General features: G+C 40.4%; 1 protein-coding gene across 1 annotated transcript; it reads left to right on the forward strand.

Annotated features, from left to right (window-relative positions):
• Window positions 1-995: 995 nt before the first annotated feature.
• LOC149068607 (sialin-like) lies at window positions 996-17,501 on the forward strand. Its single transcript, XM_089250737.1, has 10 exons — window positions 996-1,276; window positions 4,487-4,716; window positions 6,428-6,664; window positions 7,897-8,080; window positions 9,142-9,272; window positions 10,249-10,398; window positions 11,349-11,481; window positions 12,248-12,403; window positions 14,213-14,298; window positions 16,741-17,501. Exons 1-10 carry the CDS (start codon window positions 1,186-1,188, stop codon window positions 17,068-17,070), a joined length of 1,728 nt encoding a protein of 575 aa, XP_089106863.1. The 5' UTR covers window positions 996-1,185; the 3' UTR covers window positions 17,071-17,501.
• Window positions 17,502-26,652: the final 9,151 nt, after the last annotated feature.

Raw genomic sequence — 26,652 nt, forward strand, 5'->3', positions numbered from 1 at the left:
ACTGTTAGGTACACATAGTTACACTTCTTCACACAACTCACCAGGCAGTAAATCGCCTATAAATGGTGATAGACCTGAGTTGTGCTCGGTTTGAAAGAAAGAAAGAGGCACATAATCTGTTCGTTATTTGCGTGTTTTTTTTTTTTTTTTTTTTTGAACTTGTGTACATCAGCGCCACCTATCGGCTGTCTGTGAGTTATTTTTTCCCTGTCTTAAAAAAAGTTCCCGCAACCTAGCGATGCTAATCCTGCAAATCGTTTTTTATTTCGGTTATTTTTCCGGTTTTTATGAATTTTTAAAATTTCTACGGACTTTTTGCCCACCCTGTATAATGGTAAAATACATGTATCATGTATATTATATAACATATAAGTACGATTTATCATGTTTACCAACGATATGACGCTTGGGCATTTTTTATAATTGCCTGTAAAAGTGACCATTCTTTTAGTACTTATTAAGTTTACTAACGACTATCGGGTACTATGCATAATCACCGGTAAGAGTGATTAATTTAAGGAAATTTATCAAACAATTTAAGAGAGATCCGAACGATCTGTCCAGGGAATTTGTTAGTGTTGATAAACATCTATGTCCGAACCGGGATCCGGACCTAGACCCGCACAGTCAGAGGCTAGCTCCCTTAACACTCGACTGCCAGGCGGCAAAATGCTCAAGGATTATGCATAATAACAAGTTGGATTTATCACATTTACCTTAGCACATATATCAGCATTAAGGACTCACACAAAATTGAAATTGCTTTTTCGATCCCACTGAGAGGATTGGCTTATATGGATCCTGTTCTAGAAAACCCTAAAATTATGACACACGCACATACATCAGAGGAGGAGAAGAAAAGAATTTCGGTGAAAAAACTCTATTCTGTTATTGAAGCATTTGTCTTTTTTTTCTGAAATATTTTTTTTCCTTTTTTCTGGAATTTGCTTATCTGAAAAAGTAAAAAAAAAAACAGAAAGATTGTGGTTAAGAAGGGGGGTAAGAGGAACAAAAATGGCGGCGCGGCAGCTTTATAAATAAGAAGAAACGTCAGCTGAGGAAAAACACTAATCCGTGTGGAAGAGAATTATAACTTACTACTTTCTATCTTATCAGAAAAACATTCAAGAATCCATCCTATAACTGTTTTAGGAAGACTTTCTGTGGTGAACAGGAGGCGAAAACATGGTTTCCATCAAGATGCCGTCAGCGAACTGTCCGGCTGCAGCTGCTGCTTCAGGAGATGGTGCAAAAGATAGCAAAAATGAAACCAAAAGTAAGATTTTATTTATCGCTTTTCTAATGCTAAAAAAGACAAAAAGGTATCTTTTATTCGTAGGTTTATATTCAATAAAAGTTGTGACGCTCAATCTAATTCTATTTTTATACGTGATTTTGTTTTGAGAGATTTATTTTGCTCCATTGAAAGCATTACTTTCGTTCAGTCCTCAGATAGGTTCGGTTACTCTGTGCAGAAACAGGGCATATAGTAGCAAGGGCTGTCTCATGGAAAGCTGGTGTCAGTACCAGCTAACGTCATTCCCCGGCAGAACTGAGTGTGCCCGTTTTGCCCCTTGTTAATTACGGCAGTTTGCATAATCGCTGTACTACCCATTTTACAATTCTTTGCAGATATTCTTTTCGGTTATTTTTCGGTGCCGTCTTAAGAGATACTAATCCCCGGCCGGACAAACATAGTTCGCCATACGGGGTTCCCCGAAGGGAGCATTTATTTTCTCCACAAAAAAAAAAAATCAACTTTACATCTTACCCTAGGGAGCAACCATTAACAACTCGCGAGCAGCAATTTAGTATCCCTGAGGTTTATAATAATTACTTCACTTAAGTGTTACATTTTACACATTGTAATTATCACAGTGTAGATATACATTCACATATCATCATATGAGTCCGAAAATCATTTTTGATCTTTCAACATAAAAGAAAAACCCTGTACTTAATCGGGTCAGCTGAAATATACAAAAGCAAATCAGTCCGTCAATCACCCAACACTCCACTAGATCTAAGGAAACTGCGCTGCAATACACATATAATCACGAGCTGGAAGATTACATATTTTAGATTATGAGATTATATTTTTGATATTAAAAATCAGTATATGACATAAATTCAAAAAAAAATTGTAATACATATTATTAAAATCCACAGTATAACAGCAACACAAAAGATTCAAGTGAGAGCGTTACATTGAAAAAATGGTATATGCTAATCCTTTAATCTAAATCAGCAAATCCTTTTCGTATTCATCAAATGCACTTATACGAGTATTAACACCTTACAACTATTCGAATAACTTTTCAACCAGTGTTGTCTTAACGCATGGGCCTGCCCGTGCACGGCCCTGGGGGCCTCACAAAAGCGCGATCTGGTCGAAATTTTCGCGAATTTGCTAGGTAGGACCTCAGAAAAATCACTTGGCCCGGGGGCCCATGATGCTCTTAAGACGGCCCTGTTAGTATCTGTTTATTTATTGGCTTGCTTCGTTCAGCTATTTAAGCATTTTAAAGTAAGAATTTTCGCATTTGCTTATGAGAGATAACTTCCACTGAAAATATTTTCTCGGATCTATTTCAGTTGAATAACGTGCGTTAACTTTTATTGGGTTGATTGAAAGTCAACTCAAGACAGATAATTTAAATTATCGAATGATATATATGTGCCACTGGGGCACGTATTTCCAATTCATTGGAGTGACTCCAAGTATATTCCCAAATCACTTGAGCGACCCGTGGCCTACAACACTTCCAGTTCACTTAAGTGGCTCGTACATTTGCAGATTACTTAAGTGACTGACGGCACATTTCCAGATCACTTGAGTGACTCGAAACACAAATGGAAATCACTTGAGTGGCTCACAACACAATTGACAATCACTTAAGCAATCACACAACACATTTTATAGCTCACTTTAACGGCCCACGACATTTTTATAGATAATTTTAATGGCTCTTGGTATATTTCCAGATCATTCAAATGACTCGAAATGCATTTACAGACCATTTGAATTGCTGATCATTGGCCCGCGGCATGTTTCCAAACCGATGAATTGGCTCGTTCTTCCCAAAAGGTTGAACACCTCTGCTCCCTTTTCTCTCGATTTCCTTACTCAAGGGATTGGTGGTTTCTTCCAACTCATAAACTCATTGCTTCAAGAATTGCCATTGCAGCCATGGGTTTAAAACCGGTGTATTTATTTATTGGTGTTCCGCGTAATCAAACACCACTGAAACTGTAATAACCCTGGGACCCAGAGAGTTTTCAAAGATGAAAGGGTGAAGCGGTTTACCCGCATTTATTTTGCTGTTTTTTCCCAACATTTCTCCATTTTTTGAATTCGAGTACCTCAGCGAATATTGCACTCATAAACATTTTTTTTTTTTGTTGGCATCAGGAGAGACAGGGCGACAACTTCGTGTAATTGAGCATAGGGTGTCAGTATAAAAAGTTAAAATTTTTATTTTAATAACTGTACATTCCCCTTACAACATGAATGACATATCTGATTACTACACGTTATTTGGATGCTTTTTCTAACTGGAATTATGCCTCTAGGATCAACGGTTCGCCAGTTAAAGGCCGTGCGTGCTATTTACGTATGCAAACCGTATAAGAAATGTAACTGAACTGGATCTTCTGCTGCCACCTATCAAATAAAAACTCAACTGTCATAATTTTTCGAATGAAATTAGTGATCGGTTTCCGATCTGTGTACCGCATAAACAATATAATATGCACGATAATTAATTAAATATTTTAGAAGCAATAATATCAATTAAAATATTAAGTTTGGAGTGGAATTTTAACAGTTGTTGTTTTCGTATTGCAAAATAATGCAATTAAAACGCGTAGAATTTAGTCGTCCTTGACGCCCGCTAATCGCTCGAAATAGAGCTAATCATAGGCTTTAAACTCCTGATTTTGGTAGTCGTCTTCGATTTACGATAATAAAGCGCGTTTCACTTCTATTATTTTACCATATCAAAGTAACAACTGTTAAAACTCCAAGGCAAAATCAATATTTTAATCAATATTATTGTTTATAAAATATTTAGTTAATATCGTATTATTTTATTTATGCGGCACACATTAGTGGAAAACAGGTCAATTCTAATCGAAAAATTATACCAGTTGAGTTTTTATTTGATAGGTGGCAGAAGAGGTTTTCCAGTTAAATGATGTTTCAATATAATATTGTTACGGAATGAATGTGGGCCCCCACCCAGGCACGGTCCAGGGGCCTCATGAAAATGAGATCTGATTTCGAGAGTAAGTATGCAAATTGGTAGGAAGGCGTCTCTATAGCCAGGTGGGGCGGGGTGAGTCTCAGAAAAATCACTTTTCCCGAGGCCCATAATGCTTGCTCATGAGACAGACCCTGCCTTATCCCACAATTTACTCAATCACAAATGACATCGTGATTTTTTTGAACGAGAAGATAACACGAATCCGTTTTGTTTTTCCCCAGGGACTTTCATCCCAGCACGCTATATCTTGACGCTCCTCACTTTCACTGGCATGACCCTGATATTTGCTCAGAGGGTCTGTCTGAACGTGGCGATGGTGGCCATGGTCAACAGCACCGCTCATGACACGGACGAAAACATCAGCAATTTCATAGGAGAAATTGACGATGAGTCAGTAAAATGTCCAGATACTTGGCAGCAGAGTCCAAACATCAGTCTCAAATCCAGACAGGTAAGATTTACGGAAAATTCACCGACGGAAAAATCACTGCTGGGAAAATTCACCGACAACAGTTCGTCACCAGTGAGTGAGTGATTGAGCAAGTGAGTGACCGAATGAGTTTGTGAATGAGCGAGCGAATAAGCTAGTGAGTGAATAAGTAACCGTATGAGCGATTCTTTCACTCTAAACTTGCTCCCATTCTTTCTAACCGAGCACAACTCCGGTCCTATCCACCATGGGTCTACCGATTGAGTTGTGCCGGAAGTTTGTGCGTACCTAACGGTTTGAGTGAGTATCTGTAGGACCAGGCATGACCCAGGCTCTTTGTCTGGTACCAAATTTGGCGCCAAAAATAATGCTGAAGGTGAGCCAAGTTGCCAATCATCGCTGAAATCTCCCAAAAAAATCGCCGATGGGGAGAAACGAAGATTTACTCGCAGCGGATTGAAATGAATTCTACGGGTGGGGGGAGGGGGGGGGGCTTAACATTATAATATACAAGCAATGATGAATGTTTTGATATTCATAGTTATAGTTGCAATTATCGAACCAGAAAAAAATAATAATTTGTGAGTTTGGGAAATTAATTTTTATCCTGGATTTCAGAGAAGAATATAAATTTTCAACTGGACTTCATTGAAATTACAGGAAAAAACGGGGCATTTTTTTATATAAACAAAGGTCAGAGTGGCCGAAATTGCTGAAAAAAAAGGGGGGGGGATGTTCCGGGACACATGTGTCAGCCTACACATCACCTTTAATTTATGGCTCATAACTTAGTGATTAGACAGGCATTCATGGCTGTGTGATTTTAGTGCTGTCGTCTATATTTTAAATCTTGAGTGAAGTTTATTGCATACTGTTGACTCATTCATTCATTTTCTCACTTTCTGACTCACTCGCTCATTTGCTCATCTCCTGGGCCATTTGCTCACCTCCTGACTTACTTGCTCATTTGCTCATTTTCTCGCTTATCTCTTCACTCACTCACTTGCTCACTCACCAACTCACTCACTCACCCACAAAATATTGCTACCGCAAGGAGTCCCACATCGAGGGGTTAGAGCACCAACCTCTTAGTGAGTATAAAAAAAGGCTGCCGTTAGAAATCAGCAGTAATTTGTTGGTCCCGGTGTAATTTGGTTCTCGTGTACAGAAAATGACCGTGGTGCGACAAAAATTATTGCTCAATTGCTCACTCACTTACCTATTCATCCATTCGCTTGCTCAGTCACTAACTCCTTCACATAATCACTTCCTTATTCACGTACTCACTTGCTCGCCTGCTCACTAACTCCTGACTCACTTCACTTGATAAATCACTCACTCTACTATCACGCACTGATTTTCTAACTCGCATGCTCACCCACTAACGTACTACTACGTCACTTTTTCGATGAATTTCCATAACTGTGAATTGTCAAACCAGTGAATTGCGTGGAGGTGAACTTTACTTTCGGCGAATAATTGTTGGCGATGATTTTTCCGCACACTGATCCTGATGAGTTCTTATGCTCCTTTCATACGCTACGGATTCGTCCGTACTCGGTAATAAAGCAGAAAGGGCAATTTTATCTCCGTACGTCCGATCCCCCGCACGGACCAATCCGTAGCGTGTGAAAGGTGCGTTAATCGATTTTTGGAGTTAATTTCGAAGGATTTTTACATTTTTTTACACAAATTCACGACTGTTTCTTTTTTCTTTTTTTTTTCATTCTAGGGGTCGTATGACTGGACACCGTACACTCAGGGTATGATTCTCGGGTCATACTTCTATGGATACGTATTCGCTCAGATCATCGGCGGGAAACTGGCGGATTTCTTCGGAGCGAAACGCTTGTTCGGCCTGGCGACTTTGGCATCTTCGCTTCTGTCATTGGCGACACCTTCCGTCGCGAGTCTGAATAACTCTTCGAGCTACTTGATCGTCTTAAGGGTTGTCCTCGGATTAATACATGTAAATATATACTCGTTGCGAATACGAAATTCATATCTGACTCATTTGCGTATTTAATGGATTCATCTACAACAGGGGTTGCGCAACCTCCACCCCGCGGGCCAAATGCAGATTCCATGCTGAGTGCGGAAGGTGTTCCGGTGAAAAGTATCAATGCACACAACACAATTCGATGCCTACACGATTAGTGGCATCGGAGCTGAGGGTGCTCAAGGTGCTACCTAGGTAGCACCGAATTGAGCAACTCCCAGAATCAATTCAGAAATCGGAATCTTCTATATGAAGACGAGCACCCACAGGTCTAAAACACTTCCGACGCCTCTGAACACGATTGTCTACACAAGGGGTGGCCAACAGCTGGCCCGTGAAGTGATTTTGTGCGGCCCGCGACAAGGTAAAAGTACCGTGAAAAAATTAAATTTGTGATCATTATTTGAACTATCGGTTCCAACAGCAGATTTCTTGATTGACTGCTTACAAATTTCTTAGTTCTAATGACGAAATTAATTTATTAAATAATTAATTAATTCAATTAATAATGGAGCGGCTGAAGTTGCACCACTGATGCGGCTCGCGACGCTATAGCTGACCACGAACAGAAAGAAGTTGGTCACCCCTAGCCTACACGATACCTAGGATGACTATATTTCCTTAATAAAAATACGGGAAATTGCAATCCATATGGGTTATCACCAATTATCGCCAAAAAAATTGACAAGCACAAGTAAAGTTGCCAGTTACAGTGAAAAGAATTTTAAACATAAGTTGCCAATTATACCTAAAAAAATTGTCGCTGACAAGTAAAGTTCCCAATTACAGCGAAGAAATTTTTTAACGCAAGTCGCCAATTACGGTAAAAAAAAATTGTCTAAGGGAAGTAGAGCTGCCAATTATAGCTATAAAAATTGTCAAAGGCAAGTAAACGTGCCAATTACAGCCAAATGAATTATAATTTAAGTCAAGAAAATGATCTTAATTCTTGAGATAAAAAATGGAATGTGCCTCCTTTTAAAATAACAAGGGGGAAAAAACAGGATACATTTTACGAAAAAATTTGGGAAGAACCAAAATCATGGAAACGTCCCGTAAACTGTAAAATACGGGTCATGTGGTCACCCACTATGTGCGAGTTTCTGGCCCGCGGACCTGATAGGTTGTGCACCCCTCCCTCTTTCTGGTTTACCAAGCAAGAACATTTCTTAATTCTCTCTCTCTCTACATGTATTTTACAGGGCATGAACTACCCATCAGCGTACACCCTGTTCTCGAAATGGGCGCCTGTACAGGAGAGGGGCACTATGTTGTCCATTTGTGTCATAGGCACACACTTCGGAGTTGTCTTGTCCATGATGCTGACCGGATACTTGTGCGAATACGGTTTCGCTGGAGGTTGGCCCTCTTCGTTCTACGTTCTAGGTAACGTCATAATTAATTAATTAGTTGACCGATTGATTATGCTTATTAGTTGAATCTCAAATAAGTGCTTGTTCTATTTGCTGATTATTGTAATATGTTGCGGTAAACGTGATAATGTATAATCCCCAATCGTCTCTGTGAATTTGATAAATATTTATTATTTTTACCTCTGATTATGTATAATACCCAAGAGTCTTTGGAAAAAATTAAGTTATAGTTAAGGTTGTGTTAAGAGAGAGTTCATTATATCTGGGTACAACCGTATAATTTGTCGAATATGAGTCAAATCCAGTGAAACCTCGCTACAACGATACTCGATGTAACGATAAAACCCTCCACAGCGTTATTTTTTCATGTCTTGTTTGGAAATGCCTATAGTCTCATGTTAAACTGCTGCCTCCCGAAATAACGATAATTTCTCAACAACGATATTTTTCCTTGCTCCGCAGAGTATCGTTGTATCGTGATTTCACTATATATGGTCTGACTATAGAATTCGTTAAATACGAGTATGTTATACTGGGGGTGTGATTGTACACGCCCAAAAACTTGTAAAAAAATCCGATAAACCAAAGAATTCGTTAAATAAGAGTTCGTTGTATTGGGGTACGCTAGTGAAATTTAATGAGTGAGAGACCATTACAGTGGAGATGTGATCGTGAAAATTTTTGAATATAGGAGTTCGTTATATACATTTCAGAAATAGTCAAATAGGAGTTAATCGTAGGAGTTATTTCGCGAATGTTTGGAAAAATTCGTAAAGTCAGAGTTCGTTATATTCGATTCAAACTTTGACTCACAAGTACGGTCAACTGATTAAAACCAATTTATCATGTTTACCAATACGAAATGGCGATTACGCATAATAACCGGCAAATGTGATGATTTTAGTGTGATTCATCATGTTTACCAACGACGCTTGGGTATTATGCATAATCGCCGGTAAAAGTGGTAATTTTAGGGAAGTTTAGCAAATTCACCAAAATAGTCGGCGATTATGCATAATTCAACAGGTTATTATATATATATATTAAATATACTGCATGTATTTCTATTTGAAGGTTTCGCCGGTGTCATTTGGTCCGTGTTTTGGTGGCTTCTAGTTTTCGATTCGCCGAACGATGACCCGCGTATATCGGACGGAGAACTTGGATATATCCTCAAAAATCTGCCGAATACTTTTGCAAACAAGGTATGTGTTTTCCATAAAGCCTTATCATAACAAATATCACTATACTTTTCCGCTCTCTTATACGAGTTTCTAACCATTAAAAAAAATGTTATACAGGGTGTTCCGAAACTCCACTGCTAAAATGAGAGGCGGTGATATATTTAGAACCATTTCCCAAACATTTTTACGGCACGGAGCACTTTTTAGAAGAAACTTTTGAAAACACATAAAAAAATTCTTGCCTTTTGCAATCAGTGCACGCATGCTAAGTCAAAATTATATCTTACCATCTCCTTCAATAACGTTCACAAATTTCAGCTATAATTTTATTCAAAGCTAGCTTTTTTGTCAAGACAAGACGAAAAGTTCAAGAATTTTTTGACAGGTGGCGTTTTGGTTGTTGTTACCGTGTAGCGCATGTCCGATTTAGTATACCTAGACACTTTTTCCATCGCTCTATCTTTATCCATTCAAAAATTATGACAACGTGAAGATCTCGTATACAGTGACATATGTGCAGCCTCTCACAATCATTTTCAGTCTCTAAGAATCATTTTGGGATGCCCGGGAGCAAAAGGGATAAATATTCAGAGAAATAAAGAACATTGGAAATCTTACATAATCTTGAATAACTCCTGAAGTATGGCAGATAGAATCATGGCAGTAGCGTAGTGGTATAGCAATACGAGTACGCGCTGAATGATAAGAAAAGTTAGAACTCCACCTGGTGGAAAATTTAGGAACTTTTTGTGCTATCTTGAAATTTAAGCACGACAAACAAAAATTTTCAACAGCCAGGTCATAGAAAGCTATTTAGTTAATGGCAAACATCCTTAGTTATCAATATTGTGCATAAAGACATCGAAAAAGAAATTCAGTGTACCTGAATGATGCGATCACTACTCGGTAATTTGCTACTTATTCATGTCTGCTCATGATTCGGCTCTCTTTTGTGTGTAAATTGCAATCTCTCTGTATAATGCAAATTTTCTTCCAGGACATTCCAACTCCTTGGCTGAAAGCAGTTCGATGTTTGCCGTTGTGGGCAGCTACTGTAGCAAAATTCACGGGCGCCTGGAGCTTTATCTGCTTTCAAACGAAACTTCCCGTTTACCTGGACGAGATCCTTCATTTTCCAATCGAAAAGGTGAGATTTCGTGTTGTTTAAGGATCTATCAATTACTGGGCTGTAATAAGATAAAAAAAAAACAAAAATGTGAGCTGTTTCAACCCTTTCATCTGCAGCAATTTCTTACAAATCATCTGAATCTTGCATATAAGTGAAAGAATTTGGTTTACGCGAATGATGTTTTTAAAGCATCAACAAAAAAACCCAATACTTTATATAATAAGGGTATTCAACCCTCAGGAGAGCGCGAGCCACTTCATTGATTTTAAAATGTTTCGCGGGCCACTTAATTAAGTGATCTTTAAAATCGCCGTGGGTACTTAAATGATCTGTAAATGTGCCGCGGGCCTGGTTGATATGGGATCGCGGGCCTGCTACAATTCATAATTGATCTGGAATTGTAGCATGGTTCACTCGAGTGATCTGAAACTGTGCCTCAGGTCATTTAAATGATCTGGAAATGTGCCGTGAGTAACTGAAGTGATTTGGAAATATGTCACCTAGTTCATTTTTACAAAATCAGGTTTCAGGTCGACTTCGGGGGCCACGGGTTGATTATGTATGGTTTAAACACACTGGGCCATTAGCTACCTCAAGATATGAAAACGGATTTATGGGATCAATCAGTCTTCACATATAGCGACCAGTTTTTTCTGGATTTTATGTTCAGATTAGATTCTAAATTCTAGAAGACGTTTTCAGCAACTAATTTACATGCAAACCTCTACGTTTATTGAAATTATTTGAGGTCTCGGGCCACGTCAGTTGACGCCACGGAACAAATTTTGGCCCTCGGGGTCATAGGATGAGCATGTATGCTTTGGATGTTGATAGAATGAACTAATACGTGATTCATTACAAGAATCATTATCATCGTGGATTTTTCACAGTGTTAAAACAAACATACTTGTGTTGTTTCCAAAGCATATTTATTTATTTTCCATTCACTTTATTTGAATTCGATTCAGAATGGAATGGTGAATGCTTTGCTGTTTGGAGTCCTGTGCGTATCCATAGTCAGCTCCGGAATCGCTTCTGATATCCTGAGATCAAGGAAGTCCTGTTCGATCACGACATTAAGGAAATCATTCGAAGTTGTTGGTGAGTAATTTTATTAATGCCTACAACATTCCATTCAGAGTGTAGGCGTCCTACTAACCACCGAGTTGGGACGGAAAAATCAGCCAATATACAGTGTCCAATGCATTCGTAAATAGTTCAAAAAATTATAAAAAATTGAAGGAATTGGAAAAAATATTTAATACGGGGTTTTTGCAAAAAAGTTATTGTCACGAAATTTTTTTTTTTTTTTTTTTTTTTTTGGTGAAGCGAAAAAATTAGTTCAAATTTTTGTTGATAGGGGGTGCAACACGAAAGCTAATCACAGAATTCCATGGAAGAACCTTTCTTCAATTTCTTCTGTGTCTTGAAATTGATTGTGATTCGTGGCTCAGGTAAGACAAATTCACCAATAGTGCTTTATCCATCAATGTCCACAACAGCGCAATGAAAATTTTATGCAAGCACCAGTAACAATGAAAATTCAGCTGTTTATCGTACACCCTACATTTCATAGGACTATGATTTGCATATTTTCAGTGATTTGCTTTCGTGCAGTGCTCTCTTTCGACAAAAAAATTCCCTTTCATGACAATAACTTTTTCGCAAACCGCATTCAAAGTATTTAATTCCTTCAATTTTTAACATATTAACGAATGTATGGGACACCCTGTATTTGTACAGTGTTTGGTGACGCACACTTTGAGACTAACGTGAACAGATAGACATCAAAGCTGGTTAAAGAATTACTCTTCAACCAGCTTTGTTAGACGTTTCGACTTATTGTAATTGATTTCTTCAACCGCAGCTCTCTTGGGTCCCGCCGCATGCATGGTGTCGATACCTGCCGTGGGCTGCAACACGACTGCAGTTGTGGTTCTGTTGACCGCTGCCATGGGTTTGTTCGGTTTCTGCGGAGGTGGTGACGTCTCCGTCATCGTGGACATCGTCCCAGATTTCTCAGGTATGACATAGATCAATGCTACTACCGCTTTAAAAATTAAAGTAATTGCACAGGGTTTCCTGCGTAAAGAAACCGCATAAAATCTGGAGAACAAGAACAGCCCCACTCTCGTCTTGTAAAGTCAGGGACTACTCGTGTCAGGGCTGGCCCAATACGTTCCAAGTTTAGTCATGGGCAAGTAATGTGGCCGCTCCACCACTGGCATGCTGGAAGGTATTGGAGTCGCCCAGCGCGACCCAACCTGATTGGGTAAAAGGCTTATATCTCGAGAGGGACAGAGCCTGGGTCGTGTCTGGTTTGTCGGAAGGTATTGGAGGGTTGGTCGCGTACCTTCAAGTTTCCAATCCAAGTTAAAGATGCCGCCTACCCGATCTTCCAATCCGTCTGGCAACACATTGGTCGAGGAACGAAAACAATCGCAACGATCGTTGGGGGTATTATTTCCTTGGAGAGTGTTCTGGAAGAAAATTTTTACTGAGGAACAATTAGAGACCAGTCCAGTGCCGTTTTAAGGCATGGGCCCACCCGCGCACGGCCCGGGGGCCTCAAGCGAAGAGGGGCCTCACAAAAATGAGATCTGGTTGAAATTTTCGAGAATTTGTTTGGTAGGGCCTCAAAAAAATGAATTGGCCTGGGGGCCCATGATACTCTTAAGACGGCCCTGGACCAGTCTGGGCCAGTGTGCAGCCAGACTATGCTACTGCTGCTTCTTTGCATCGGCGGAAAGCAAATATTTGCGAATGACTAAGGCCAGGCTTGACACGAGTATGGCCCAGCTTAAAGATAGGACCACACTCATATGCAGCCTGGTCTCAAGGGTATTTTACCAGGGAGGGGGGCACCGAATTCCCTCTTTTCAACTATTCTACTCTTTTAACTATTTCTTCTACATTTCACTGGGCACCAAAACGCATGCTTGCTCCTGCTGCCAAATTTTCTAGTTGAAGTGTTGCCTTAACGCATGGAAAAGTTCCCGGTATCTAGTTCTCCGGGAGCCATCACAGATAATATCGTGAGAACGTCGCCATCTTATGTAGTCCTCACACCACCAACTTGATAAAATTTTTGTAAACGACAAATGTACACGCGCTAATAACTAAGTACAAATAAATAAAAAGGAGGTCTAATTCTTCGATTTGGGGGAGCTCTGGTTAAAACGGGAGGTGGGGGAAGGGGGTGCACGAGGTACGAAGGTGAAGAGTCAAGACGACTCATGGCATGGGGGAAAAAAGGTCAATAAACACTGCCATAGAACAATGAGAAAGTTACTGGAAATGCTTTTATAGATGTAAAATGTCTTTAGTTTGGACATTCGACGGGCACTGGTTCCAATTCCATGACGTCATGAATTTTGTTTACTCAAAAAACTGTTCGGCGTAGAGATATGGTTTCCCCAGAGTGTTTTTCATTCACGTTCTCGCTTAGCAGAGTTTACGCTGTGTTTGCGAACGCAAGCTGTAGAGATTAGTACAGTAAGGACGAAAATAATGTCTGGATTACGTTATGGATGAATATAATCGGATTTAGGGGCTCCCTAAAACGTCTCTAGAGGGAAAAAGAATACAATATTACTGCCGACGATGTTCCACAATGCACCTTTATATAAATTAGATACCTGAGTTGTTTTTACTGCTTTGTATCAAATAAATGATGATGATAATAGTCAAAATGAATTGCCATTGAGTTTCAGTTTCAGACACCATGCTAATAACTGCTTTAAGTACCGGCAAATTGTCGAAAAAATATATGTACGAGATTATACTGTAATATTTTATGAATTTTCTAATTCGATCTCCCTCTATTCCTTAGGAAAGATATTTGGTGTGTCCAATGCTATTGCTAGCATTCCAGGCATTTTATCACCCATTGTGTCGGGGATATTTCTTGATGGAACGGTGAGTTTTTCTCGTTGTATTTCCTCAGAAAATAGAAAATACCGTCGTCGGTGTCACCTTATGATAGAAAAAACATGAATGTGTGCAAATTCTTTGGGAGTGGGGGGGGGGGGGGAGGGGGACTTGGGCAGGGTCGTAGCCAGAAATTTCGTTCGGGGGGGGGGGGAACCAAAGGGATAAAAAAATAGATTTGGCCAACTTTTTCCCTTTTTTCGGTCATTTTCTCACATTTCCGGGGGACCAGACTCCCTCGCTACGCTCTTGAACTTGGGACATGACGTTTGAATCTGGGCTGGAGAAATCTATTAAATCTAATCTAAAAATTTCTGCCGGACATGAGTTTTTTTACACTACATGCCCGACATGGGCACAAATATACAGGATGTTCTGTTAATGGACCGACAAACTCAGAGGGTTGTTAGTAGGCATCAAGAGGAACAAAAATTGCAATGGAACATGGTGTCACAAACCACGTTGAGAAGGTGAAAATCGCGAAAAACGCATGCACGCTCTGAGTCCAGAGGAGACGAAAGGTGGATGTCGGTTGATCGCCGAATGAGTACGTGGGTTCGCTCACCATTTCTGACGTAAGCAGCGTCGCGGAACGCATGCGCTGGGGTAGAATCACGCGCTGCGGACGACGTACATTAGCGCTATTGCGGTAGTGAGCATGTGTATCAGTTAGTTGTTTGTTTCAATGAGTATCGCGATGGCTGACAACGCGAACGAGGAATACGCTGATATGCATCTGATTTAAGGTTCATGCATGATAATGGTCCTGAACATTTTTCCCGCGAGGTGCGTAATCACCTCGATGTGACATACATGGCCCTCCACATCCTGTAGCGGGGCCCCTAGGCTGGGATCTTTTGCGGGCCCCTCGGTCAGACTTTTAACGGGCCCCTTCTGTAGTTAATTTATAGCGTGAAAAAGTAAAAAAATTATGATAACCGTCCCGGGCCCCAGGGCTAGAGCCCCCCCACCTATGTGGGGGGGGGGAGGCCATGGTTACATACCCAAGGAGATGGATTGGACGAGCGGGACCCGTTTCTTAGCCTCCACATTCGCCGGATCTCAATCCGTGTGACGTTTTCCTATGGGGTCACCTTAAATCAATCGTATAGCGCGGATTGTCGTCGCTGCGGCAGACATCAGAAGCATACCTGGTATCTTCGAGCACGTCCGGAAATCATTTTTACTTCGTTGTGCAATGACGTCAGCAGCAGCCACTTCCCAACAACTTTCCTAATAATTTAATCAAATAAATCTTTTTGTAGTTATTATTGTACTTTTTGTCGTTCCAGCGTGACGTCGAAACCTGCATGTGTTTTTCGCGATTTTCACCGTCTCAACGAGGTCTGCGACAACATGTTCCATCGCAATTTTAGTTCCTCTTGATGTCTGCCAACAACCCTCCGAGTTTGTCGGTCCATTAACAAAACACCCTGCATTAAAAAAAGTTAAATACCTCCATTATTTTAATTTTTTCATCGGCGGTTATGCTCCTGCACACAGAAATGCTCTCTTTGGCGGTCAAGATGCAAATGTGTGGTCAACAACATATTTTTTTTTCACTTGATAACTTCATAGCAGCGATGTGCAAACGAAAGATGTTCGTTAAAGTTCCGTGTGCGTCAGACGGATGATTTATTGTTGCCTTCAAAATTGATGAATGAGTTCGAATTCTATTCGATTTTCTGTATCGATAATTTTTGTATGGAAGCGAAATGCACACACACAGATATTGCTCGAATATAGCTATAGGCCCCGCTGTCACCTGTTGGATAAAGACAGAACTATCTGTTACAATTTCGAAATAAAATGGTTGTTTATTTTAAACCAGTGTGCAGCATGAAAATGAACAACAAGGGGTATGAAACTATATGTATTTTATGCTGCATGCCAATGCAAATTTTATACACTAAAACATCGGTTACTATGTACTTATGTTTGCTGTAGAAATTGAGTTTTCGAAAAAGATTATGATTGTGATGATGATGTCAATTCATATATATATATATATATAAGCGCACACACACACACACATTATATCACTCGGCTGCACCATTGAATGCGGGGCAATGCACCTCCCCCCCCTCCCCCGTATCTCCGCCCAATTCACGACTTCATTTCCCGAAATTGGCGATTTTTCGATGATTTCAGCAATAATCGGAAACTTTTCTTACCTTTGGCGCCATTTTCTGAAACAGCTAGTGACATCTCTTTTTTTATTGTGGAGGAAATAGGGTCAACCAATATTGATGATTTTACTTTCATTATCCAGTGTCATTTGTAATGCCACCTGTCGATAGCATTCTGTACTAAGGACAGATTCTTAAATTAGTTTCGTGGCCTGTCCCATAAATCTGCTGCCAGTAATTAATTTTGATACCAGTTTTTAACACTACTTTTTGTTTCTCATTTACTCTATTTATTTTACAGAAAGGAGACGCAAGAAGATGGGCCTATATATTCTATGTGTCCGTTGCCATGTACTTATTCGGGGCAATCATTTTCCTCGTCTTCGGATCGGCTGAGACTCAGCCTTGGGGCGTCGCAGACTCTTCCGACGACAACAAAACGAACGACGACCCCGAAAATGGCAGAGGGAAGATCGCGACCATCAGAAAATTCCACAGCTTCTTACCGATCTCGTCAGTGACGAAGAAGACTTCCTTTTGCAGCTCATCCGTGGTGTCACTCACGAAATACCAATGCAGGACCGAACGAAGTTTGACCGTGGTATCGGCTGGTGAAATGGCTATTTTCTAGACAGAACACCCATTGTTTTCTGGGGAATAAGGAAAAGCGAATAGACACGTTGCCACCACCTCCGTTACGGCCGGGATGGTCAATGAACCAATTATGCATAATGTAGACAATATTATGTGTGTGATCTGTGCCAAAGTGATATGAAAGACTATGGCCCTAAAAAACAGCGATCTGTTTATGATTTGGGCTTGAAAGCGCCTTACGATGGATGGATATCGAGTAGTTCCTTAGACACTAAAAAGAGAGAGACATGTCAGACAATTTTCTATACGGATTTTCAGAAACTGCTTCTTAGTGTACATTTGAGAGAATTCTGCGCGCAATTTGAGAGGGAAAAACTCGCCAAACTCTCAAGGAAATGGATTCATGAATTTTTTGTAGATATTTTCTAAATACTGTGGTATTCAAATAAACCTTATGAATATCACGTGTTTTATAGCCTTTTGTTATTCTGTTATATATTTGCCTCTTTACAGCCTAAATAATCAGCATTGATTAGTCATGTAAAGTGTAACAACTTGTGTATGCATTATAACTATCGGCTTCCTTTTCTGCCACAATCTGACTATCAAGACTCTTTCTTCCGGCGCTTTACCTCACGCGCAGCAACTTTTATGGGGGGGTGACCATGTGACCCATTATGTTACGGGACGCCTCTTTTAACGTCAGTATTACACTATAAGCGTTATATATATATATATATATATATATATATATATATATATATATATATATATAAATTATTTTCTTCAAAATACTTGAAAAATTCAACCAATAGGCGTAGCGGTTACATTCGGACGCTTAATTGATGAATTTTTCAAGTATTTTAAAATTCATACTTGAGCGAATGTAACGAATGGGCTTATTGGTCATTCTTTTTCAGTTTGTAAAAAGATAATTTTTTTTCTCACTAAGAGAGTTTTTAAGTGAAAGAAACGTTCATAGTGTATAACCCCAGTCGTAATTCACGCTCTTTTGAATTGTATCAAATTCATTTGACTAATTTTAATTCAATGCATAAATTTTCGGTGTCAAATCTGTTTGAAGAATTAAATTAGTGACTCCCAAAAATTAGAGAGCACCTTCACGCCCTCTTCGGGAACCGCCCTGACGCTTAGGCTAACAACGTGAGTTTTGTTTCTATATTTTTTTATATTCAGAAGTCTCCAGAGAATAGATCCTGACCCGTGTATGGTCTGAAAGGTGGAGAAAAAAATCACTTTTCTTTCTTTGAAATGTTAAGAAAACCCAGTACTGCTTCACTTTCGTAAAAAAGAACCCCCCCCCCAAAAAAAAAATATGTATATGCATACATATGCATATTAAAATGCATCTAATATGCTACATGAATATTGAAATACGTCCCTGTTTTTGTTGGAAAACAATAATTGTTGTTCTTTGTTGGTAAAGAAGAAACGGAGGGGGCAGGTGCCATCTATTGTGGAAGTATATACATATGGTCATGTTGCCAAGATAACTTTCACACGTGTTCTCATTTCTAAGTTTCGGAATCCGGTAATCCTAGGTCAAAAACCATAACAAGAATATTATATCGGGTTACCAGATTCAAAAACTCCAAAATGAGGACGCGCGCTTGTGCCGCCTAAGTTACTATTCATTTATCTCTACTTACAACAGATGGCACCCGCTGAATTAGAAAAAGCCTCGTAGTTTTTTAATCAAACCAGAACTGCTGTTACTATTTTTTGTTCTCGGTCTCTTTAATGTCGGATAACCGGATTCCAGAACGTAGGAATGAGGACACGTGTGTATACTCTCTCCGTAATAACGTCGCTTACATATTTCCACAACGGATGACACTTTATTATCGCTTGATTGTTGTGTACCAACAAAAAAAAACAATTGTTTTCCAACAAAAACACAGGACGCTAATTTTATTAATTATTTTTAAAACAGGGAGCACCTTTGTTTTTCTCGGGTTGGAGGGGGGGGGGGGCGGTTCTTTTAAAACTGCCCTGGGTTTTCCCAAAAAGTAAATATCGTAAGTAAATCTCAAATGTGTCTGTGGGGGGAAAAACTCAATAAATATACTCACTGATGAACAGAATTTTGTTTCGAAGTGAAATTTCATTTGTTTTTCTCCTCGATAGGGGGGGGGGGGAAGTAAAAAAAAAAGATAACCGTGAAAATATGAACAAAAGAGAGAAACTTCAAAAACGTATGCGAACAATTTAAATGACATTAAGAATGGGGACGTCTGGTAACCCTATAGTAACAGCAGTTCTGTCAAGATTTGTTTTCTTTTTCTAAGGGGTCATTCAAGTATTACGTCAGCATCGATGGGGGGAAAGGGGATTTCCAATTTGCTGACTTTTGATGACAGGGGGGGGGGGGTTTGTATGATGCCTACGTCATCAACCACCCTTTATGAAAATATGAAATATTCTTAATGGCATCTTGTTCGGTGCACCGAAAACGAGAAAAATCTTTCCCTAGTTTGTGGGCACCTGAACTAATATATCTCCCTAATGACAGAGCCACTTCAGCCATCTCTAAAAGTTTCACGGATCCTTCAAGTGCTCAGGAAATGTTTCCGGGCCGCTCAAGTGCTCTGGAAATGTGCAACGAACACTCAAGTGATCCGTAATTACGCCGGGGATCACTTGAGTAGTAATCTGGGAATGTTCCGCGGGTAACTTGAGTGATGTAGAATGGTACTGGGGACCGCTTAAGTACTCTTAAGCATTCTGGAACTGGTCGCGGGTTACTTAAGTTATCTTTGAATGTGCCACGGGCCTACTTCAGTGATCTGAAAATGTGCCCTGAGCCACTTAAATGCTCTGGAATTGTGCCACGGGTCATTTAAGCTGTAAATGTGCCGCTTAGTTCATTTTTACAAAATTGGGTTTGAGGGGACAAGCCACATCAGATAACCTTCAGGGTTCGGTCCGCGGGGCAAGGGTTTACCATATATGGCTTAAAGGGTGGGTCGCAATGAATTTCTTAAACAGAAATTTTGCGTTCTTACCCTTCAAATAGCATTGAAATTAATCGAAATTGATTATAATAACATATATAAAGGTATTTTCTTTCGAAATTTTAATTTTTTCAAATGTTTCTTACATTAAAAAAAAAATTTTCGTCTGGGGGGGAGGTGCAAGCCCCCTATGCCTCCTCCCTCCCGCGTATGTTTCTGATCTCACCAATATGCGTTAGGAGTAGGCTGACTATATTTCCTCGAGAGAAATACGGGAAATTGGGATTCCAAATACGGGAAAATACGGAACATAGCCAATTATCGCCAAGAACAACGCCAAAAGTGCAACAAGTTGCCAAATATTGCTGAAATTAAGGAAAAATCGCAATGGCGGGAAACGAACCGTTACTGCAAATTGCAGTGGATTAAAATGAATTCGACAAAATAAAACATTCAATAAGACAAATGTGGGAAATTAAAGTTCTTATTTGAAGCTGTAATTATCATAATATAGTTTATGAGTTGAATAATAATTTCAATCTTTGACTTCAATAAAGAATTAAAATCCAAGTAGGCGTCATGTAAAAAACGGGAAAAACCGGGCCACTTTTTCCAAAAAGTTGAGATGGCCAGAAAAAGAAAGAAAAGCGGGACTGTCCCGGGAAATACGGGACGTATGGTCACCCTAGTTAGGAGGTAGGGGGTCAGTGTTAACAAAATTTTGCTGACGGGGGGTAAAAAATGGCTGAAAATTGTTGACTTAATACATGAACGGTTCCTAACGCATTTGTTCACCGGTCACGAGTTGAGTCGTGGTTATTCTCATACGTAGCCAGCGATAGCTTATCATTGAAAAACCGGTGGTCTACAATGAGTTGAGTGTAATGGCGCCATCTGTTGTGAACTTAGATAAATGAGTCGTCACTAAGGCGTCATGGCACTAGTATGAATCCTCATTTTGGGAGTTTCCGAATCTGGTAACCCTGCGTCACGCCGAAAAGTCTGACTTTAATTTCAAATTGATGAAAAATCACTTTTTCGATGGTGCAGTTTTAATTTTACAAGCTTTAATCCCAGCAAAAGACAAAAAATGTCGACTTAGCAGTGCCTGAAAATGGTAGTAGAGTTACATTGACGAGATATCTCACCTCCTTAGAAGCCTCTTATTTTAGCATTGAAAAACGCAGATATTTTGTGAAGGTTTATTTCTCAGAGGAACACTTTTCTCTATACCCCACCCCCCCACAATGCACCAGATGAAAATCGGAAGAAAGCCCTTTTCCAGGGTCTGTTCCTCTTAAGTTCGGGTCCTGGGAAAATATGCATTTTGAGGAGTCCCTTATATAGGGTGGTTATAAATAAACTGACATTACTAAGACGCATGTAGCGCCCATTCTGATGCAGGTATTTTGATGAAACTATAGGTATATAGGATATATGAACCATGGGGGAAAAGAAATATTTAATTTAGAAAAATTGTTCAACTTTTGACCACCAGGTGAAAAGGTGGCGATCTTTTATCGCAGTTATAGTTTTACCATACGTTACCATTATAACGTATGTACCGCGTTTCAATGAAATAAATCCACTACATAGGTCGGAGTAGTGTCAGTATATGTAGTCTACTTTGAGGCAGAATGCGTACGCATGTGGGCTGTGCCTAAATAACAAAAGAAAGCCAGTTTTGGAGTTCTGAAAATTTGTGTGTCCCGGGCACGTGCCCGTTTGCCCATGCGAGAAACAAGCCCTACCTATTTTATTTAAAAAAAGATATGGTATTTTGAAGGGGGTTTAGTGATTTCTGCTGTGCCGCTTGTTGGCTCCTAAGGAAAATGGCCGCGGCTTCAATTCAAGTATTCCGGGATTTTACTAACGTTTTCAAAAAAACAGACTTTATTCGAATTCAGAACATAAACAAGCGTAGCCTAAATACTACTTTCCTCTACCATCCCTTAATTCAATCTCTCCCAGTACTACTTCTCATACTTTCTTTTTTAAGCTTGACGTTCTTACAAATCGCTCGTTCGCTCGAGCACAAAGTCACGTTACATTTCTTCCTTTTCAGCGGCTGCTCAACAGCTTCCTACACTCGGTCATCCTGACCTGCAATCGTCCCGATTGCCCCACAGTACTGGTCTTTACATGTCGACCTCTTCGGATTACGTCTTGGTAACACTGGCTCATCTTTTTCTTGCACTGAAATGTCTTCATCATCGGACTCAGACTGACACCTCCAAGCTTTTAGTTGGCTCACGTGCGCTGTTGTCGTGTATAGATGACCTTTCACTGTTGATTCCAATTCAGTCACCCGATACGTGTCATTTGGTAATACAGCCGTGACAGTCATGGGTCCTCTATACTTCGGTTGAGTCTTCGTCGGTTGCCCCATGGCTCTCGGACTTTTCTTCATAACAACAACCTCGCCTGGTTCGAACACTATTGTAGCACATCTGCGCTTATCGAAGGTGCTCTTCATTTTTCTTTGATTCTCCACGATTATATCTCGAGCTTCTTTTCTTACTTCCTCTGGATCCATCCACGAGTTATTCTCCTCATCTGCTAACCGTCTCAACATTCCATCATTGAATCTTGGAGAATATCCATGCAACATCTCAAATGGTGTCTTACCAGATGACTTGTTCACAAAGTTGTTCAGATTTCGTTCTACCGACTTGATTTTCACGTCCCAGTCCTTATGGTCTCTGTTCTCCATACCTGTAGTTATCGACGACAATATAGTCCTATTTGCTCTTTCGACCATCCCATTTGCTCTAGGGTGTTTCGTTGAATTGAGCGTATGGTGAATTCCGTTATCCTTGCAGTACTTTTCAAACTGCTGTGACGTAAAACAAGAACCACGATCGCTTATAATTCGGTCCGGTAGTCCAAAGTCATTCACAAAGATGTCGACCGATTTCATTACACAAGTAGTTGAAGTATTTCTAACTGGAAATAATCGTACGAATCTGGTAAGGTTGTCAATGATCACTAGTAGCTCCTGATTTCCCTTCGAACTTTTGACAAAAGGTCCCAGATGATCCATATGTATCACTGCAAACGGTCTTTTTCCGGGTTCGATTGCGTGCAGCAATCCCTGTTGCTTACCTGCCGGTAACTTATTGACCAAACATTCCAGACACATAGCTATATGACGTTTTACATAGCGTTTCATGTATGGGAACCAGTACATTTCCTTGATCTTCCCAACTGTTCTGTCTGTGGCGAAATGCCCCATAAGATCATGAAATTTGATTACAGTACCTTTCCGCATGCACTTCGGAATTACATACAGTAGTTTCAATTTTCCTTTATCGTCCACCTTCCTGAAGAGTCGGTTATTCTTCAGCTCGTACCCAAGAACTAATTGTTTTTCCTCCTTGGTCCGGTCCGTATCGTTTTTCTGTAATATTTCTATCTTTTTCTTCAGTTCGTCATCTGTATGCTGGATCATTAGGATTTGATCTTCCTCAGTGAGAGTTAAGCATATCTCTAATTTCTGATCGATAAATGAGTCTAGAGTATCTTTTGACTCTGCAACAGGTGCTCTACTAAGTGCGTCTATATGTGCCATTTTTGATCCTGATCGATGTTTCACCTCGAAGTCATATTCCTGAATTAGATCAAACCATCTGGTTATCTGTGGATTCATGCATTTCTTTGTATTCATGTAGACCAAAGCTTGACAATCAGTGAGGATAGTGAACTTGATCCCAATTAAGAATTGTCGCAATCTGTCCAACGTCCAAACAATCGCCATCAATTCCAATTTACTCGAGTGATATTTACTCTCAGTTTCAGTGGTCTTCTTGCTCACACAATATACTAGATGCCACTTGCCGTTCGTCCCTTTCTGCAACAACATTCCCGCTAACCCAATTGAGCTCGCGTCACAATGGACTTCGGTTTCCGCTTTCGCATCATAGTGTGATAGTATGGGTTGGCACATCAACGCATACTTCAGTTCTTCAAAAGCTCTTGTCTGTTCCTCTTTCCAAGTAAACTCTTCGTTCTTTCGAGTCAATCGTGTCAATGGATCAGCTTTCTGTGCATAGTTTTTTATGAATCTTCTAAAATAACTAGTCAATCCTAGAAATCTACGTAGTTCATGAACGTTACCGGGAATCGGAAAGTCTTTGACAGCTTTCAACTTCCTCGAACCTGGCTGAATGCCTTCTGCATTGACAACGAATCCTAAGAACTCCAGTTCTCTTTTCCCGAATTCACATTTTGTCAACTTCAGCGTCAATCCGGCTGTTCTCAGTCTTTCAAACACTTCTCTAATTCGCTCCATCATATCTGTCCAATCCTTCGCTGGTATCAAGATATCATCGAGATAGCATAAGATCTTAGTGTTCATGAGTGGACCCAACATTTGACACATCAGTCTTTGAAACTCTGCTGGTGCATTTGCTAACCCGAATATCATACGTTCAAACTGTCCTGTTTCATCTGGAGTGATGAATGCTGTTTTCAACTTCGCTTCCTCCGTTAGCGGTATCTGCAAGTATCCATGAGCTAGATCCAACGTCGTAAACACTTTACACCCAGCCAAATTTTCCAGTAAATCATCGATTCGTGGCAATGGGAATTTGTCTTTCACTGTCTGATTATTCAATCGACGGTAGTCCACAACTAATCGATTTTCACCTGTCTTTTTCTTCACCAATAATACTGGACTAGCATACGGTGACCTAGTTTCTGTAACTATACCATTATCTTTCCATTCTTTCACGATATCGCTGATTGCCGTCCTCTCAGACAAACTTGTTCTATACGGCGGTGCACAAATAGGTTTGCTGCCTTCCACTTCCTTAATGTCCATCTTAGTCAACGATGTACACCCAAGTTCCTCAATGGACAATGCAAAAACATCTCTATACTCATTCACCAATGACCAAACTTCACGCTTTTCTTCTTTCTCAGTTGAATCGTCGAACTTTATCTCATCTAAACGAATTCCTCTTCTCTTACGTCCTCGTCCCTCACACGTAGTACCCACATTAGCAAATTTCTTACCGCGAGACTGTAATTCATCGCACAGTTCATCCTTCAAGGCCACACTTGAAATGACATCCTCACAGATTACTTCAATGTCCCTTGATCCTATGACGGCCTCACTCACGCAGCAATCAGTCGAAGGATTCATTTCTTCATCCACCAGAACATCCAAGTTTTCACGTAGCTCATCACACACAAAAGAGTTTTTGACTTCGGGGTTTCCTACAGCTTCATCAGATTCTTCTAATTCCCTCATGCTCAGTTTATCAACAACGATTGACGCACGACCGATACACTGTCCTTCACCAAACTTCACAACATGTTTCCCTAAATTCAAAATAGGAACCTTCGTTTTCCCCTTCACGACTTCTAGCAAGACATCAGTATTTCCTTGGCTTCCTTTCATCAGCACCAGTCCGTCCTCCACATCTTCTATTCTGGCATCGATGACCTCCATCGTTGCACCGTCAACTTCTTCTGGATTCATGGTCATCAGCTCTATCCTTTTCTCCTCGACTCCGACATCTCGAACACATGGCAACTCACTTGCGTGCCACACGCGCAGTCTTCCTCCACTCCCGGCAAACTCAATTTCCGGCGACATCAGATAGTTCCGTCCAACTATCAAATCATACGACTGTGCATTATCATCGACGACCAACACATCCACAGCTGACTTTGCACCATCCACTTCCAAATCCACGTTAAGTTTCCCAAGTGCAACTGCTGATGGCTTCACCAGATCTCCATAACCGAATAATTCTTCTGATTTCGGCACATACTTGAGCTTCATATCCTCCGCTACGGACTTCTTCAACAATGTCACACTACTTCCAGTGTCGATCAAACATGAGATGAAACGCCCATCATTGATCCTAGCATTTTTGATGCAGTTCCCTTCGTAACAATCAGCACAACCATTTGCTGCCAAGTTGACTTTCTTCGTTGTAGTCTGATCACAGTGCTTTTGAATATGACCGGCCACACCACACAGGCGGCATGTTAAATTCTTCTTTCTTGGACAATCACGCGACACATGACCCAGGTATCCACACGAAAAACATCTGGGCTCCCAGTCTTGCCGCTTATTGTCTCTCGGAACCGTTGGCCTGACACGTTGTCCCTCGCCGTCACGAACTTCACTCATACGAGGTCGATTGTTCCGGTTCAAAGTCGTTCCCATCATCATGTCTCTCCTTGGATCCACGTGCACAATTCGATCCTGAGCAACGGTTCTTCGGTGAGCATCTACCCTTTGGTCATCCCAAAATCCGGATCTCCGTTCATCAGTCCCGGTGAACTTGTGACTTTTTACATCCTCGATCTCGGATCTCACGACTTCGTATTCATCGAGCTTCTTCGCTAATTCATCAGGGTTCACAAAACTAGACCATTGATCGATGAAATGTTCACGAATTTTCGTCGGTACCCGCGATTTCATCTGTTCTGTGACGATCAGTTTCTTCAATGATTCAAACTCGGTAACATTCAGAAGAGATAGCCACTCGGAAAAGAAGACATTCAATTCATATCCAAAGTCCTTCCAAGTCGACTTCAGACGTCGGGAGTGCTGGATAAACTTTTGCCGTATCTTCTCTGTCGTCAGCTTGAATCGATTCAGCAACAGTCCCTTGACGAAACCATAG

The sequence above is a fragment of the Pholcus phalangioides genome, unplaced genomic scaffold, assembly GCF_987345545.1.
Source record: "Pholcus phalangioides strain wild (caught in Gottingen) unplaced genomic scaffold, Ppha-v1.0 ptg000024l_1, whole genome shotgun sequence".
In the NCBI taxonomy this organism is placed as follows: domain Eukaryota; kingdom Metazoa; phylum Arthropoda; class Arachnida; order Araneae; family Pholcidae; genus Pholcus; species Pholcus phalangioides.

Coding starts and splice junctions, on each gene's coding strand:
- LOC149068607 (XM_089250737.1), top strand. CDS start 1,186: ATGGTTTCCATCAAGATGCCGTCAGCGAACTGTCCGGCTGCAGCTGCT. Junction 1,277..4,486: donor TAGCAAAAATGAAACCAAAA/GTAAGATTTTAT, acceptor GTTTTTCCCCAG/GGACTTTCATCCCAGCACGC. Junction 8,081..9,141: donor CTCTTCGTTCTACGTTCTAG/GTAACGTCATAA, acceptor TTCTATTTGAAG/GTTTCGCCGGTGTCATTTGG.